General features: G+C 34.4%; 1 protein-coding gene across 1 annotated transcript in view; it reads left to right on the top strand.

Moving 5' to 3' along the window:
• LOC140168315 (phosphatidylserine synthase 2-like) overlaps positions 1-20476 on the top strand; it is a 130673-nt gene that overhangs the window by 19720 nt on the left and 90477 nt on the right. Inside the window, 1 exon segment of the mRNA XM_072191677.1 lies at positions 18997-19098. Within this exon segment, the coding sequence (XP_072047778.1) occupies positions 18997-19098 (102 nt within the window).

Here is a 20476-nt window from a genome sequence, read left to right as displayed (position 1 = left end):
CCCAATAAGCACCCACCTAGGGTATTTTCAATTTGCTATTAAGGGTACCATTAATGTTGAAGTGACTGATAGATGTTGATCGCTAGTAGGTACTGCTCTCCTTAAATCTGATATAGGGCCGTTTTGAGCTGAGCCCACAAATAGGTGGTATTGTTTCATGTGTGCAACAAACATAGAAATTAACAAGGGTGTATAATTTTAAATTCATGTGCTACATTGTCAAATTTGGTACCAAATTGAAGGGAATATATATGTCATCTACTTAAAAGTCACAAAAATGCCTGTTGTTATCTTGTTTTTGAGTAATTGCTAATTAATTAACCCCAAATAGCCATTTTTGCACGGTGGTAGATGAGGGGGAGCAGGATGAGGGGGAGCAGGAAATATGGGAACATTATAAGAGTAATCTATATAGATCACAATACCGAAGAAATATTACTTTATTGAATCATTGAGTTATTCCTTAATTATAAACCAAGGTTGAAGACTTTTTTATTCTTAATTGGTACTTAATTTAATTAATTAATTAAATTTAATTAATCATGAAAGCAATGCCATTGAAATTCTAAAAGTTGCGCGCAAGATCGTGCTGGAAAATATGGAGTGAAATTTTTGTGTCCACTACAAATTTAATATGCTCTGAGTAGAATTAAATAAAGTGCAGGCCAGTAAACATGTATAAAAAATGTAGGCTTAATTACAAGATCAAACCTATAGTTTTAATGAGAAAATTGGGGGGGTAGCAGAGCGTCCAGCCAGACCGATAAAGGTCCAAATCGGTATTTTATCATATGGCATCAGATGAGGGTTTTTTATGGCTACAAATGAATCCTCACTAACTAGATTTGTATTTAATCTAGAGGTAGTGTATCTATAAGACTATAAATGCATCAGAATCAGCCAAAGAGTCCGCTCAACACTGTCATAGCCTCCACTGTAAAAGGAAAGTCCTTTAAAAAGAGAAACATGCGATTTGTTTTTACATTGAGAAATTTTCATATACACTGATTACACTCTTGGCAATAGCATTGTCAGTTCTCTCACATTCACCTTTCCATCACACCCTGTTGATTCAAGAGAATGGATTCTTGTATACTTATCCATTTGTTGTCTTTTAACATCTTTCTCAACATAAAAAAACCTGCGAACCCTGGACATTGGGGTATAATTTCATCCAATTTTTATGTTCTTCTTTTATTTTATTTATTTATTTATTTATAATCTATTAAGATGAGTCTAAACTGTATTTGTCAGTAAGTTGTTTTTGTGTTTTAGCTTTAAGCAGGGCGGATCCAGGAATTTTCAATAGAGGGGGCGCCGAGCCACCACCGCCGCTGCTGCGGCTCGGCGCCCACACAAAGTCAGGCGCCGATCTGCAAAAATCCACAGAGTCAGGCACCGATCTGCAAAAAATAGAGGGGGCGCGCCGGGTTCGCCCCCCCTCTAAATCCGCCACTGTTAAGGGTGTAAATATTGTTTAAATTCATGAAACTGTCCCAAACTATGTTTGCAAAGTCAATTTAGATACATGCAAAATTTTGTTGGTTGGCTGGTAATTAAGCCATGATACGATACCCATCAGCACTTCAGTCAGAGTCATGCATTTCATTTTTTATAAGCAATGTAAGTGATTTTATTTATTTATTAGTGTCTCTTATATTTGCAAATAAGTAGTTTGAATGTTTATAAAGGTTATAAAGCAAATGTACTCTTCAACTTTTGAGATTATAGTATGTGTATCAAAAATCGCTGGAAATTTGCAACTCAAAATTTATCTGAAAAAATGATCGCACAAAATTATTTTACCAAACATAACACCTATCAAGTTATATATCATTGGAAAGGTCTAACTGAGGAGAATTGAAAAATGCAGGTTAAATTTCAATAGGGTGCATGGTTGTTTATTTACTGTAAATTTTATCATTTTTTCTATTTTTTTCAACATATTTTGATCTCTAACTCTTTATGACTACACCCTATGCTTTTTTTAATTGTATTTTTGAACTCCTGAGACAATTTCCTATTGAAAAATGTATACTTTTATGGGTGTAGGATGTCAAACATTAATAATATACTTCATTGAACCGAAAACGGCGCGATTTTTGGAAAAACAGTCGGTGAAACAGAAATGGGCCCACCTCAAAACGCATGGCCATAGGGGAGATTTTTAGCTCTCCTTGGTTAAACCTTCTCACCTTACATGTTCTATTGTAAATGCTCTAAAATTGCTCTCCTTGTCTGCTCCAGAAGAGCTATTTAATACTCTCCTGCAAATTCCAAAAGACAGTCCCTGCTCAAAGGTGTTGGCACTTGAGTTTTGAATGCCCATCTGAACATGTATGGTGTATGAGAGAGAGAAGACAAAATAGAAAGATGGAGATTCAAGGTACTTAACCTTAAGGGACTCAAACAAATTTGACCATTTTAATTAAACCTGGTCGTCATAAAGGTAGAATTATATTTTTAGAGTTTTGATTAAAAAGAGGAACACCGCATAGAGTAGCGCTGTATATTATCTGTCTACATGTAACTCGTTGCTTGAAGAAAAGATTCCTAATTTGTTTCACCTTTGATGTGTTTACATCTTGCACTTTGTTAACCCCTTGAGCACTACCTGCCGGTCTAACATTGCCTCTGATTGGTCAATTACATGATATTTTCACTTTGATCACCAATCAGAATGGAGCTTTGCAAATAATTCACCCTAATTTTTTTGTGTGCTGAAATTATTCTAACAATGTTGCTGATTGGTCCAATTGATAATGAAAACATCTTTTTGGCCAATTGGCAAGTAGTTCTCATGGAGTTAAGTACTAGTAACCCTAACTTTCTTTCTACTTTTTGGTGAAAGGAAAGAAGGATTTAAGAATGAAGATTGCTTGCCACGGTGCGGTTATTAACATTGATCAACGACAACCACCCTACCCCTTGGGTGCTGTCGACAAGATCGGGGATAACAAGCCACAGGGGTTGATAGGCTAGCATTTTTGCATGTATGGTGTGTACCTTGGTCTGGGGCGGACATTTTAAAAATGAATTTAGAAGAGCAGCAACGTCATCACTTGCATTACATTCCAGATGTTAAATCTACATCATATGACACGGTTTCAGATTTGAAGCAGGTTTGACTGCCAAAAATGGCAAAATATAAAGTTTCAAAAAATATTGTTTTAAATATGTTTTCTAGACTGAAATTTTGTGCAGAATTCATTTCTGAAGTCAGAAATGCACAATCTGTCATTGTTTTCCTGATATGAGCATTACAGTAATTAGAACTAAAAAAATATGCATTTTAGCACAAGGTTGATACTATATCCCTGTAGTACTGTATCATGGGAATAACTGATTAGTTTTTCTGAAGTCAGAAATGCAAAATCTGTCATTGTTTTCCTGATATGAACATTACAGTAGAGGCATATGCTTTTGACGGAAATAAAAATATGAGATCCATAAGTGACAACATCATCACAACATATTTGAACTCTATTGGCACACTTATAAAGGCTCTGCAAGGCTCACATCATGTTGTAGTGCAAGTCTGACATCTGATTGGTGCACACACATTGAATATAGGTCACATGATTGCAATATTACAGGTACTAATTGTTCCCGATTTTGCTCAAAAATGGGGTGGTGAGTCAATTTGATAAAAAAATTAGAACTAAAAAATATGCATTTTAGCACAAGTTTGGTACTATATCCCTATAGTACTGTATCATGGGAATAACTGATGGGCCAGAGCCAAAAATGGTCATCACTCAACCTAAAATTTAGAAATTGTCACAGGAGGGAATTTCTCCTCTGGTTTAATAGGCTACTAACCAAAGATTATGAATCGGCAAAAAAAAAGTAAAATTTGCCCGTCAATTTCGGAATGCAAGCAATGAAATACACACGTAGCGCCCTTTCGATGTGGCGGGACGGAATTGTTAAATTTGATGTTACTACATATTAAAAAAATATTGGGTTTTTTTGTTTATGGTATTATAATGGTCTTCTGTATAGACAATTTCAGCACTAAAAAAAAATTTCAGTGGACTTTGCAAAAATAAAGAAATAAATTAAAATATGTGTAAAATTCCGTCCCGCCACATTTTGAGGTGGTTTTTTTACGTTCCGGAAGGGACGAAAAAAAAATTTTTAGTCAAAACTTTCCAAAATATCAACTATTATGGTAATAAACATTCCTGAGTACAAAAAAAATGAATTCATCAACTTTGCTAGACTCAGAGCCATTTTAACTTCTTCTATTTCAGGCCTTTTGTGGTAGGATGCCAGCAATAATTCTATTTTCAGGGTCTATGGTGTAAAACATGGCCCCGCCACATTTGAGATGGTTTTTAAGTTCAGGAAGGGATGAAAAATTTCTTTCTCAGTCAATATTTTGCAATAATTTTTCATTGGAAGTGAAAGAAAAGACAATTTTGTCAGTTTTAAAGTAAATCGATTGCTTTTTTTCTTGATTTTGACATGGTGGACAAAATTCCGTCCTGCCACATTCCGTTCCGCCACATTGACATGATTTAAAAAATTGATGAGCGATACTATAAAGGCGGGGTAAAATTTATAATTCATTCCATAACAAAAGAAGGATAGTTGAAGTTAATACCAATGTTAGAAACAAATGTTTTATTCCAGTACTTTTGATAAAAATTCAACAAATGTACTGTGTTCACAAATACATGAAGTTTATCATTCCGTCCGCCACATCAATGAATTTGTGTTACCGTGGCAACATGTTGATTCTTTGGACTATTTTTCTTGTGTGTGAATGTAGTCTGTAACTTACTTGTTTATATTATGAACATGAAGAATCCATAAAATAAACAGTCACAGAGCTACAATTTAAAAGGCCTATCAAAATTCCGTCCCGCCACAAACGGGAATTTTGGCTCTGGCCCTGATTAGTTTTTTAAACATGTCACCCTCATATTTTTTTTTTTTTTTGCGATTTTTCGAAATGCCAAATTTTACGTAATTTACAGATGTCACAAATTGATAAAAAAATTAGAAAAGAAAATTGAGAAGGAATGGAAAGATATTAATGTTATACCCAAGTAGGAACTTATACTCTGCATAACTGATTAGTTTTTCAAGCCTATAGCTCTTGTAGTTTTCTTGTAATCCCGATTTTTATAAATGGCGGGAATTTTTACACACATCAAAATTTTAAGGGGTAGGGAAAACATTTTTACATTTTGCAAGTCTTTCCCTTAGTTAAAATTAACAAAGTTAGGTATCAAATGAAAGCCCATTAAATACTGCATAGACTGGGAGGTCAACTATCACTGTAGCACCTTCCTATCAAGAGTTATGATTTTTCAAATCAATTTTTTTGTCGAAAACGGCTTATTTTGGCATGTCAATTGTCACGAGGCATGTCATATTTGAATGATTCTGGCGCGCAAATGATTAAGTCAATCACAAAACAAATACCTGAATCCATCAAATAGTACCCTTGCTGATATGTTAACATTTTAAAGGGCCATATCTATGTATATTGTAGACTCTACTATGAGTATACAAAGTTGGCATGTGAAAATTTTGTCACCCAAAAAGTGTGTTTTTCGGGCAAAATCGGCCACAAATCAACATTTTGTAGCAAATCTTTTTTCGATGCACGCGTTTTGACAAAAAAATCATGTTCTACAAACAATTTTACCCTAGAAAAGACACCTTAGAAATTAAACATAGCTATTTTCACTCTGGGGTGAATTTTTACACACTTTGGCAGTGAAACCTGCTTCAAATCTGAGACCATGTCATATATGCAAAATTTGAGGAAATTCCCACGAGTCCGTTATATTTTAGGGCCATTTGTCTATAACTGGTCTTTACATGTAGCCATATGGAGAGAGTGCCCGTTGAGGGTGCTATAACCCCCATTTTAGGAACAAAAATGTGATTTAAAAAAAATGGACTCGTGCGAATTTTCTAAAATTTTCAGAGTATGTAGTATGAACATGTAGAAATATAATCAAGTAGTTGCCCTACCTGCTCTTCTCCGAAAAAATAAAAAGTCCTATACCTCAATGATAATGAAACCTAGATGTGTGTGCTTGAATGATTGCGTAATTGAATGATGTGGGATGAAGCTTGCACTTGCAGTCACTTTGTGATATGGTTTTGTACATAATTACGGTGTAGTAGCATTAGAATTAAAATTAATGGCTAACCCTTGTAGCCAGAATGGCATTTTTTGGAAGAAGAGAATATATATTAGAAATGCCCTTTTGCAATCAATTTTTGTTTGAAATTTTGAAATTTGAAAAGCAATGAAAATCCTAGGGCAATGTGACTAAAAGCTTGTAATTGCACCTTTAACAATGCTTAAAGTCTGAGAAATGAAATTCTGTGGTGGTCTTGTAACACGTTCATGCATACAATTGGGATAATTCCAGTATGGTCTGCTTAGAAATTAAGACTGCTGTCAGAAAATTAGAATCAGTTTATGTATACATACTATAGTACTGGCTATTGATATGCGACTGTCATGTTTTTGTCACGGCTCTAACTTTACAGACAAACAACAAATCAACGAAACAAACAAACTTGTATTTCGGATGCATATTGATGCTTTAAGTGTAATACTATAGAGTGTACGGTATTGATCATGAATTTCCTCCAGCTCAATTCTGGAGCAAAATGAGTGCAAGAAACAATATGGATCGTGCTGTATCCATCTCACGTAGTATCTAGTATAGGCTATTCACAGTGGTATCAATCATTACCAGATCCCTGATGTTTCAATAGAGAGCTTCAGTGGGTAAGCACCTGGTTTATGTGATGGACAAAGATGTTCAAGCTATCCCATGATGCTTTGTGGAAACCCTGTGGGTGAAGACATCTCACGTAGTATCTAGTATAGGCTATTCACCATGGTTTCGATCATTGCCAGATCCCTGATGTTTCAATAGAGAGTTTCAGTGGGTAAGCACCTGGTTATGTGATGGACAAAGGTGAAGCTATCCCATGATGCTTGGTGGAAACCCTGTGGGTGAAGACATCTCACGTAGTATCTAGTATAGGCTATTCACCATGGTATCAATCATTACCAGAGCCCTGATGTTTCAATAGAGAGCTTCAGTGGGTAAGCACCTGGTTATGTGATGGACAAAGATGAAGCTATCCCATGATGCTTGGTGGAAACCCTGTTTGTAAAGGCATCTCACATAGACCCTATTATACGGTCTATGCTCTTATAGTATCTCTATAGGCTATTCACCGGTATCAATCATTGCCAGATCCCTGTATTAATAGAGAGCTTCAGTGGGTAAGCACCTGGTTATGTGATGGACAAAGATGAAGCTATCCCATGAAGCTTTAGTGGAAACCCTGTTTGTAAAGGCATCTCACATCCCCGGCCCCCAACTCAACCCAAAATTGGCAACCTTGAGAGTTGCCAAATAGCGTGGAAAAGGGGTTATTTTTTTACCAGTAGCAAGGACCGCGAAATTGGCAAAATAAGAGATATTTAAGTTGGACTGTCCGCGAAATTTGACCGTGAAATCAGCAAAATAGGGGGTATTTAATTTGCACTGTCTGCGAAATGTGGATAAAAGGGGTACTTGAGAAAATCCGGTAATTTTATGGCAATATTTTTATGTCATTGAAAAAGGGGTGTTTCAAATTCTAGTCATTGAAAACGGGTGTTTGAAATTCTAGTCAATGAAAACCACAAAAAAGGGGTTGTTTTTTGCCAAGTTTTGTCCTCGATTTCGCATGAAAAAGGGGGTAAATTTGATGAAAAATCATTGCAAAAGGGGGTCTTTGAAAGATTTGGTAACTCTCATGGTTGTCAACTTTTGTGTTGAGTTGGGGGCCGGGCTCACATCATAGACCCTATTATAGGGTCTTTGCTCTCATAGTATCTCTATAGGCTATTCACTGTGGTATCAATCATTGCCAGATCCCTGATGTTTCTATACAGCATCAGTGGGTAAGCACATGGTAATGTGATAGACGAAGCCGAGGCTATCCCATGATGCTTTTTGGAAACCCTGTTTCTTGACCCATGTGTTGAAAGTGCATCGTGGGTATTGTTATGATAGTCTTGTTATGATGACCCAATGCCACACTGAAGTATTTTTTTGATCTGTTGATGAACTTATAATTACAACCTCATGTGGTCATTGGAAATCAATCCCATCAAGCAGTTTGTGTATTTGGCGTAAACAACCTTTTAAATGTAATGCTCACTTGGTGTGTATAATATACTGCACCAATAAAGTATCCTTAATACACTTGGAAAAATGTGACGTGTCATGTCAAAAGGAGACACTTTTGGGCAGGTTATGAATTTTGAGGTTTTTACATATCATAAATATAGAGATATTTTGCTCCTAACGCCGTTTTCCCCAATGAAATCGGACATTCCTAAGCGAAGATATTGAGTTAGGAAGTTATGGTATTATGAAATTGGAAATTGAGATATCGGCCTTTAAAAATATTATTGACAATGTTGAAAGTAGGAATTAACTTGAAAAATGTCTCAAAAAATACAAGATGCCAGTTATATTCCTGTCTGAAACTATCAGACAATATTTTTAACATTAATAACATCACAAATTCGCAAGAAACCGAAATTGTTAAAAAATCACCCACCGGCAGATTTTTGGCTATATCTCCATTTACGATCCTGCCCAAAAGTGTCTCCTTTTGACATGACACGTCACAAATAATCACAATTTCCAAACTGAACAATATTGGGGTAAATTTGTTTTTTTAATAGATGCACTACCTCATCCTGCACATTATGACACCACATTGAATCCAATGTGACTTCAAGAAGCAAAGTTACAAGCATTTGATTAAGCGAAGGTCCAGTTTTAAAAGTGACAAACTGGCCTATTCAAAACTCCACAGACTAGACATCTGGTTTGAAAGTGGTGAATGGCTAATTTATGAGTTTGGCTTTAATTTTAAACAAAAGGAACAAAAGAAAACTGAAACAAAAGAACTGACAAATAAAATGAAAGTTATGAAAAATATAGAGAACTAAAAACTGAAATAAAAACTGCTTTAAATAACGCTTTATTGAAGAAACTGTGTTGTCTCTTTGTTTCGCTTGTTGGAATCTTTTTGCGCCTTGTATATAGGCCAGTTTGTCACTTTTAAAACTGAACCCTCGTCTATTCAATTGCTTGTAACTTTACTTCTAGAGGTCACATTGGATTCAATGTGGTGTCATAATGTGCAGGATTAGATAGTGCATCTATTAAAAAAACAAATCTACCCCAATATTGTTCAGTTTTTAAATTGTGATTATTTTTCCAAGTGTAAGGATACTTTATTGGTGCAGTATACATCTTATACAACAAAGTCAAATAAAGGAGAAGCCACAAGACTTTTCTGCAACATCTAAATTTTAGAATATCCTTTAGTAATGCTATGATCCTGTTGGCAAAAATTGAAACCAAGACATGGCAGTCCAATGGACAGTCCTGTTGTTTGCTAACACACAAATTTTGTATTTGGTGACAAAATGGTCCATAAGTATGTGACATTAATTTAGACAAGGGTTCAAGAAATTGAACTGGCCCCACTACAGTGCTGCACTGTATAAATTTGAATGATTGCAATGGGCTTCTAGTATGTTAAAAATGTTCAAAGGTTATAACATCTCATTTATCTCATTTAGACTTTTAAATGTGCTTTTAAAAGTTTGTTTTAGGGCCCTATTCATTGAAGTTGTTTATGATGATATATTTCTTCTTCGATCATCAGATCACTTATAAATTTTGTTTTTATTTTTTTCCCTGATAATTCAAATTCAGATTTATTTATAAAAGAGTGGAACAAATGCATGAATTTAATCTCCTTTCCCAGTTGCATGATTCTCTTAAAGCCATAATGTGTGATTTGCTTCACAGCGACGCCCTCAATTTTACTCGGGATTTCTACTCTTTGCATAATTTTTGCATAACTTTTTGACCAGTGATGTACAAAAATACCATGTAAAAGACTAAGCCTGAAGTGCTTTAATAACAGTAAAATTTAACTTTTTATATTAAAACCAGGTCGACCCTGTTTATTCAGAGTTCATCGATCGAGTGTTTGCTAACATCTCCCATGGATGTGTCAGCTTATGTGTACACACGACGAGTGCGATGATCCGTGCCGTATTACATGTTACGATCGGCGAGCGTAGTACACGCATTGTAGGCGCTGGAATGAAATCGCAATTTTCTTCGTTATACCTCATTTGTTTGGCTCGAAATTAAAAGGGGATAATGTGATTAGTGAAAACAAATCAAACATTATTGCTTTAATGAATATTACCTGTGGTATTATGTTTAGAATGTTTAAAACATCTCATTAATTATAACCCCTGGACTCCCCAGAAATTCCCTCTGCAACATCTTTCTATTGCAGATATCAGTGTTAACGAAGTAGCTATAATAAAGGCATTTCTTTTGATATTAGTAATGATGAAGAAGCTATGTAAGAGCTGATATCAGTATTGATGAAGTATCTATCTACTGCTGATATCAGTATTGATGAAATAGCTATCTATTGCTGATATCAGTATTGATGAAGTAGCTATCTACTGTTGATATCAGTATTGATGAAGTATATATCTACTGCTGATATCAGTATTGATGAAGTATCTATCTACTGCTGATATCAGTATTGATGAAATAGCTATCTATTGCTGATATCAGTATTGATGAAGTATATATCTACTGCTGATATCAGTATTGATGAAGTATCTATCTACTGCTGATATCAGTATTGATGAAATAGCTATCTATTGCTGATATCAGTATTGATGATGTAGCTATCTACTGCTGATATCAGTATTGATGAAATAGCTATCTACTGCTGATATCAGTATTGATGAAGTATCTATCTACTGCTGATATCAGTATTGATGAAATAGCTATCTACTGCTGATATCATTATTGATGAAGCAGCTATCTACTGCTGATATCAGTATTGATGAAGTAGCTATCTACTGCTGATATCAGTATTGATGAAGTAGCTATCTATTGCTGATATCCATATTGATGAAGTATCTATCTACTGCTGATATCAGTATTGATGAAATAGCTATCTAGCTATCTACTGCTGATATCAGTATTGATGAAGTATCTATCTACTGCTGATATCAGTATTGATGAAGTAGCTATCTATTGCTGATATCAGTATTGATGAAGTATCTATCTACTGCTGATATCAGTATTGATGAAGTATCTATCTACTGCTGATATCAGTATTGATGAAGTAGCTATCTATTGCTGATATCAGTATTGATGAAGTAGCTATCTACTGCTGATATCAGTATTGATGAAGTAGCTATCTACTGCTGATATCAGTATTGATGAAGTATCTATCTACTGCTGATATCAGTATTGATGAAGTAGCTATCTATCTATAGCTGATATCAGTATTGATGAAGTATCTATCTACTGCTGATATCAGTATTAATGAAGTATCTATCTACTGCTGATATCAGTATTGATGAAGTAGCTATCTATTGCTGATATCAGTATTGATGAAGTAGCTATCTACTGCTGATATCAGTATTGATGAAGTAGCTATCTACTGCTGATATCAGTATTGATGAAGTATCTATCTACTGCTGATATCAGTATTGATGAAGTAGCTATCTACTGCTGATATCAGTATTGATGAAGTATCTATCTACTGCTGATATCAGTATTGATGAAGTATCTATCTACTGCTGATATTAGTATTGACAAAGTAGCCATCTACTGCTGATATCAGTATTGATGAAGTATCTATCTACTGCTGATATCAGTATTGATGAAGTATCTATCTACTGCTGATATCAGTATTGATGAAATAGCTATCTATTGCTGATATCAGTATTGATGATGTAGCTATCTACTGCTGATATCAGTATTGATGAAATAGCTATCTACTGCTGATATCAGTATTGATGAAGTATCTATCTACTGCTGATATCAGTATTGATGAAATAGCTATCTACTGCTGATATCATTATTGATGAAGCAGCTATCTACTGCTGATATCAGTATTGATGAAGTAGCTATCTACTGCTGATATCAGTATTGATGAAGTAGCTATCTATTGCTGATATCCATATTGATGAAGTATCTATCTACTGCTGATATCAGTATTGATGAAATAGCTATCTACTGCTGATATCCATATTGATGAAGTATCGATCTACTGCTGATATCAGTATTGATGAAGTATCTATCTACTGCTGATATCAGTATTGATGAAGTAGCTATCTATTGCTGATATCAGTATTGATGAAGTATCTATCTACTGCTGATATCAGTATTGATGAAGTATCTATCTACTGCTGATATCAGTATTGATGAAGTAGCTATCTATTGCTGATATCAGTATTGATGAAGTAGCTATCTACTGCTGATATCAGTATTGATGAAGTAGCTATATACTGCTGATATCAGTATTGATGAAGTATCTATCTACTGCTGATATCAGTATTGATGAAGTATCTATCTACTGCTGATATCAGTATTGATGAAGTAGCTATCTATTGCTGATATCAGTATTGATGAAGTATCTATCTACTGCTGATATCAGTATTGATGAAGTATCTATCTACTGCTGATATCAGTATTGATGAAGTAGCTATCTATTGCTGATATCAGTATTGATGAAGTAGCTATCTACTGCTGATATCAGTATTGATGAAGTAGCTATCTACTGCTGATATCAGTATTGATGAAGTATCTATCTACTGCTGATATCAGTATTGATGAAGTAGCTATCTACTGCTGATATCAGTATTGATGAAGTATCTATCTACTGCTGATATCAGTATTGATGAAGTATCTATCTACTGCTGATATTAGTATTGACAAAGTAGCCATCTACTGCTGATATCAGTATTGATGAAGTATCTATCTACTGCTGATATCAGTATTGATGAAGTATCTATCTACTGCTGATATCAGTATTGATGAAGTATCTATCTACTGCTGATATTAGTATTGACAAAGTAGCCATCTACTGCTGATATCAGTATTGATGATGTAGCTATCTACTGCTGATATCAGTATTGATGAAATAGCTATCTACTGCTGATATCAGTATTGATGAAATAGCTATCTACTGCTGATATCAGTATTGATGAAGTATCTATCTACTGCTGATATCAGTATTGATGATGTAGCTATCTACTGCTGATATCCGTATTGATGAAATAGCTATCTACTGCTGATATCAGTATTGATGAAGTATATATCTACTGCTGATATCAGTATTGATGATGTAGCTATCTACTGCTGATATCCGTATTGATGAAATAGCTATCTACTGCTGATATCAGTATTGATGAAGTAGCTATCTACTGTTGATATCAGTATTGATGAAATAGCTATCTACTGCTGATATCAGTATTGATGAAGTATATATCTACTGCTGATATCAGTATTGATGATGTAGCTATCTACTGCTGATATCCGTATTGATGAAATAGCTATCTACTGCTGATATCAGTATTGATGAAGTAGCTATCTACTGTTGATATCAGTATTGATGAAATAGCTATCTACTGCTGTTATCCTTATTGATGAAATATCTTTCTACCAGTTGCTGATTATCAGTATTGATGAAATAGCTATCTACTGCTGATATCAGTATTGATGAAATAGCTATCTATTGCTGATATCAGTATTGATGAAGTATCTATCTACTGCTGATATCAGTATTGATGAAATAGCTATCTATTGCTGATATCAGTATTGATGAAGTAGCTATCTACTGCTGATATCAGTATTGATGAAATAGCCATCTACTGCTGATATCAGTATTGATGAAGTATATATCTACTGCTGATATCAGTATTGATGAAGTATCTATCTACTGCTGATATCAGTATTGATGAAATAGCTATCTATTGCTGATATCAGTATTGATGAAGTAGCTATCTACTGCTGATATCAGTATTGATGAAGTATCTATCTACTGCTGATATCAGTATTGATGAAGTAGCTATCTACTGCTGATATCAGTATTGATGAAGTAGCTATCTATTGCTGATATCAGTATTGATGAAGTAGCTATCTACTGCTGATATCAGTATTGATGAAGTAGCTATCTACTGCTGATATCAGTATTGATGAAGTATCTATCTACTGCTGATATCAGTATTGATGAAGTAGCTATCTACTGCTGATATCAGTATTGATGAAGTATCTATCTACTGCTGATATCAGTATTGATGAAGTATCTATCTACTGCTGATATTAGTATTGACAAAGTAGCCATCTACTGCTGATATCAGTATTGATGAAGTATCTATCTACTGCTGATATCAGTATTGATGAAATAGCTATCTACTGCTGATATCAGTATTGATGAAGTATATATCTACTGCTGATATCAGTATTGATGATGTAGCTATCTACTGCTGATATCCGTATTGATGAAATAGCTATCTACTGCTGATATCAGTATTGATGAAGTAGCTATCTACTGTTGATATCAGTATTGATGAAATAGCTATCTACTGCTGATATCAGTATTGATGAAGTATATATCTACTGCTGATATCAGTATTGATGATGTAGCTATCTACTGCTGATATCCGTATTGATGAAATAGCTATCTACTGCTGATATCAGTATTGATGAAGTAGCTATCTACTGTTGATATCAGTATTGATGAAATAGCTATCTACTGCTGATATCAGTATTGATGAAGTATATATCTACTGCTGATATCAGTATTGATGATGTAGCTATCTACTGCTGATATCCGTATTGATGAAATAGCTATCTACTGCTGATATCAGTATTGATGAAGTAGCTATCTACTGTTGATATCAGTATTGATGAAATAGCTATATACTGCTGATATCAGTATTGATGAAGTATATATCTACTGCTGATATCAGTATTGATGAAGTAGCTATCTACTGTTGATATCAGTATTGATGAAGTATCTATCTACTGCTGATATCAGTATTGATGAAGTATCTATCTACTGCTGATATTAGTATTGACAAAGTAGCCATCTACTGCTGATATCAGTATTGATGATGTAGCTATCTACTGCTGATATCAGTATTGATGAAATAGCTATCTACTGCTGATATCAGTATTGATGAAATAGCTATCTACTGCTGATATCAGTATTGATGAAGTATCTATATACTGCTGATATCAGTATTGATGATGTAGCTATCTACTGCTGATATCCGTATTGATGAAATAGCTATCTACTGCTGATATCAGTATTGATGAAGTATATATCTACTGCTGATATCAGTATTGATGATGTAGCTATCTACTGCTGATATCCGTATTGATGAAATAGCTATCTACTGCTGATATCAGTATTGATGAAGTAGCTATCTACTGTTGATATCAGTATTGATGAAATAGCTATCTACTGCTGATATCAGTATTGATGAAGTATATATCTACTGCTGATATCAGTATTGATGATGTAGCTATCTACTGCTGATATCCGTATTGATGAAATAGCTATCTACTGCTGATATCAGTATTGATGAAGTAGCTATCTACTGTTGATATCAGTATTGATGAAATAGCTATCTACTGCTGTTATCCTTATTGATGAAATATCTTTCTACCAGTTGCTGATTATCAGTATTGATGAAATAGCTATCTACTGCTGATATCAGTATTGATGAAATAGCTATCTATTGCTGATATCAGTATTGATGAAGTATCTATCTACTGCTGATATCAGTATTGATGAAATAGCTATCTATTGCTGATATCAGTATTGATGAAGTAGCTATCTACTGCTGATATCAGTATTGATGAAATAGCCATCTACTGCTGATATCAGTATTGATGAAGTATATATCTACTGCTGATATCAGTATTGATGAAGTATCTATCTACTGCTGATATCAGTATTGATGAAATAGCTATCTATTGCTGATATCAGTATTGATGAAGTAGCTATCTACTGCTGATATCAGTATTGATGAAGTATCTATCTACTGCTGATATCATATTGATGAAGTAGCAGCTATCAGTTTTGATGAAGTAGCTATCTATTGCTGATATCAGTATTGATGAAGTAGCTATCTACTGCTGATATCAGTATTGATGAAGTAGCTCTCTACTGCTGATATCAGTATTGATGAAGTATCTATCTACTGCTGATATCAGTATTGATGAAGTAGCTATCTACTGCTGATATCAGTATTGATGAAGTATCTATCTACTGCTGATATCAGTATTGATGAAGTATCTATCTACTGCTGATATTAGTATTGACAAAGTAGCCATCTACTGCTGATATCAGTATTGATGAAGTATCTATCTACTGCTGATATCAGTATTGATGAAATAGCTATCTACTGCTGATATCAGTATTGATGAAGTATATATCTACTGCTGATATCAGTATTGATGATGTAGCTATCTACTGCTGATATCCGTATTGATGAAATAGCTATCTACTGCTGATATCAGTATTGATGAAGTAGCTATCTACTGTTGATATCAGTATTGATGAAATAGCTATCTACTGCTGATATCAGTATTGATGAAGTATATATCTACTGCTGATATCAGTATTGATGATGTAGCTATCTACTGCTGATATCCGTATTGATGAAATAGCTATCTACTGCTGATATCAGTATTGATGAAGTAGCTATCTACTGTTGATATCAGTATTGATGAAATAGCTATCTACTGCTGATATCAGTATTGATGAAGTATATATCTACTGCTGATATCAGTATTGATGATGTAGCTATCTACTGCTGATATCCGTATTGATGAAATAGCTATCTACTGCTGATATCAGTATTGATGAAGTAGCTATCTACTGTTGATATCAGTATTGATGAAATAGCTATATACTGCTGATATCAGTATTGATGAAGTATATATCTACTGCTGATATCAGAATTGATGAAGTAGCTATCTACTGTTGATATCAGTATTGATGAAATAGCTATCTACTGCTGATATCAGTATTGATGAAGTATATATCTACTGCTGATATCAGTATTGATGATGTAGCTATCTACTGCTGATATCCGTATTGATGAAATAGCTATCTACTGCTGATATCAGTATTGATGAAGTAGCTATCTACTGTTGATATCAGTATTGATGAAATAGCTATCTACTGCTGATATCAGTATTGATGAAGTATATATCTACTGCTGATATCAGTATTGATGATGTAGCTATCTACTGCTGATATCCGTATTGATGAAATAGCTATCTACTGCTGATATCAGTATTGATGAAGTATATATCTACTGCTGATATCAGTATTGATGATGTAGCTATCTACTGCTGATATCAGTATTGATGAAGTAGCTATCTACTGTTGATATCCTTATTGATGAAATAGCTATCTACTGCTGATATCAGTATTGATGAAATATCTTTCTACCAGTTGCTGATTATCAGTATTGATGAAATAGCTATCTACTGCTGATATCAGTATTGATGAAGTATATATCTACTGCTGATATCAGTATTGATGAAGTAGCTATCTACTGCTGATATCAGTATTGATGAAGTATCTATCTACTGCTGATATTAGTATTGACAAAGTAGCCATCTACTGCTGATATCAGTATTGATGAAGTAGCTATCTACTACTGTTATCCTTATTGATGAAATATCTTTCTACCAGTTGCTGATTATCAGTATTGATGAAATAGCTATCTACTGCTGATATCAGTATTGATGAAATAGCTATCTATTGCTGATATCAGTATTGATGAAGTATCTATCTACTGCTGATATCAGTATTGATGAAATAGCTATCTATTGCTGATATCAGTATTGATGAAGTAGCTATCTACTGCTGATATCAGTATTGATGAAATAGCCATCTACTGCTGATATCAGTATTGATGAAGTATATATCTACTGCTGATATCAGTATTGATGAAATAGCTATCTACTGCTGATATCCTTATTGATGAAATATCTTTCTACCAGTTGCTGATTATCAGTATTGATGAAATAGTTATCTACTGCTGATATCAGTATTGATGAAGTAGCTATCTACTGCTGATCAGTATTGATGAAATAGCCATCTACTGCTGATATCAGTATTGATGAAATAGCTATCTACTGCTGATATCAGTATTGATGAAGTATCTATCTACTGCTGATATCAGTATTGATGAAGTATCTATCTACTGCTGATATCAGTATTGATGAAATAGCTATCTACTGCTGATATCAGTATTGATGAAGTAGCTATCTACTGTTGATATCAGTATTGATGAAATAGCTATCTACTGCTGATATCAGTATTGATGAAATAGCTATCTACTGCTGATATCAGTATTGATGAAGTATCTATCTACTGCTGATATCAGTATTGATGATGTAGCTATCTACTACTGTTATCCTTATTGGTGAAATATCTTTCTACCAGTTGCTGATTATCAGTATTGATGAAATAGTTATCTACTGCTGATATCAGTATTGATGAAATAGTTATCTACTGTTGATATCAGTATTGCTAAAATAGCTATCTACTGCTGATATCAGTATTGATGAAGTATCTATAGTATCTACTACTGATATCCATATTGATGAAGTATCTATAGTATCTACTACTGATATCCATATTGATGAAATAGCTATCTACTGCTGATATCAGTATTGATGAAATATCTTTCTACCAGTTGCTGATTATCAGTATTGATGAAATAGTTATCTACTGCTGATATCAGTATTGATGAAATAGTTATCAACTGATGATATCAGTATTGCTAAAATAGCTATCTACTGCTGATATCAGTATTGATGAAGTATATATAGTATCTACTGCTGATATCCATATTGATGAAATAGCTATCTACTGCTGATATCAGTATTGATGAAATATCTTTCTACCATACCAGTTGCTGATATCAGTATTGTTGAAGTATATACTGCTGATATCAGTATTGTTTATTATATGCAGGAGGGTCATTTCAGTGACTGTACTATCCTGAGTATCCTCTATGATTGTCTGTTTCCTCTGATCTTCATATCGGTTGTATTTTTGTTTGTTTGTACACAGGAGGGCCCATTCGCTGACTGTGCTAGCCTTTATGATCATCTGTTTCCTGTTCGTATCACTCATAGAAGACCAAAAAGATGACACTGCCTTCAATACAAAGAGGTAAGAAATCCGTATCACAGGTTTTTTCCGAAAGATTTTAGAATTCCAAATTTAACTTTGACGCAGGGACTGTCTTTTGGAATTTGCAGGATAGCATAAAAATAGCTCTTCTGGAGCCTTCAAGGAGAGCTGTTTAAAGGCATTTGCAATAGAATGTAAGGAGAGAATGGTCAACTAAGGAGAGCTAAAAATCACCCTCCTAGATCAGATTTAAGGAGAGCAGTAAAGAGCGATTGCTCTCATTCTCCTCAAAAGGCAGTCCCTGTTGACCCGGCGCATCATATCAAAATGCATTGAATTTTGATATCATTAATAGAGTATGACATGAAAACAAAGTCTCAATTTTCATATTAAAAACACAAAACATTGTGCAAATTTTTTTTTTTTTTAGGTCAACCATGAATGATCCTAGCAGGGTATTTCCTGCCCGGGTAATGTAATGAAAATGCCAGCCTTAACCTGTATGGCATAGGATTTGCCAGAGTTGGGGCAGGGCCTTGCACGAAGCAAAGGAAAGAGGTTTTCACTCCTATTTGACCATTTATTGAGTTTTTTGGTCCCAGTCATGGTCCATGGGCCAAAAATCGTTATAAAATGGTTGAAATATTTGGCCCAACAACAAATTAAGGTAAAGGTAAAGGAGGCGAACCTGTATAGTAACAGTGAACAGAGTGCCTATTCTCGCTCTTTCATTGGAGATTGGGGGGGAGTATAGTGAAAACCTGAAGAAAAGTTTAGAATTATATTTGCATGTGCGTGTGGAATGGGAGAGTTGGAAATCAATGTTGAACGCTTTTGCTCAAGAAGAAATATTGGCAATACAAAACTATGTTATTGGATTGACAGTGGAGCAAATACAACCAAACGATTACTTACTAGTCAACCTTTTATGAGCTATTTTGGGTACATTAATAATTTGTGTGTTCCATTACGGTTTCGTCACCGACACATGAATGAATATAGGAGGGGGTATCAAAAAGTTTTAGAAATTGCCCAGAAGTGAAAGAGCTATATCAATGAAATTTTGTCAGTGCAATCACTGGTCCTTATGTACACTATGATGCAAAAATGGTCTCATAAGAATGTTTACTTTTTTTACAGGCGCTAGATGTCAGTACCTGCCTATGTAACCGCATAACCAGCAAAATGGAGAAAATTGAGGCATGTAGCATGATTAAGTTCCATTTTAAGGGTTACAGTGCCTAAAAATCTGTGATGAAATAAAAATTCATTTTCCAAAAAGCAACAGTGACAATATCACAATCACCACCGAAGATAACTTTCATTTCATCATCGATTTTCTAGCATGTCTAGGTACTGCAACCCTTAAAATGCAGGATCTTAATGACGCTGCTTGCCTCAATTTTCTCAATCTTGC

Source organism: Amphiura filiformis, chromosome 13, assembly GCF_039555335.1.
Source record: "Amphiura filiformis chromosome 13, Afil_fr2py, whole genome shotgun sequence".
In the NCBI taxonomy this organism is placed as follows: Eukaryota; Metazoa; Echinodermata; class Ophiuroidea; order Amphilepidida; family Amphiuridae; genus Amphiura; species Amphiura filiformis.
Note: the sequence above shows the minus strand (reverse complement) of the source record. Positions and strands in the feature narration are given on the sequence as shown.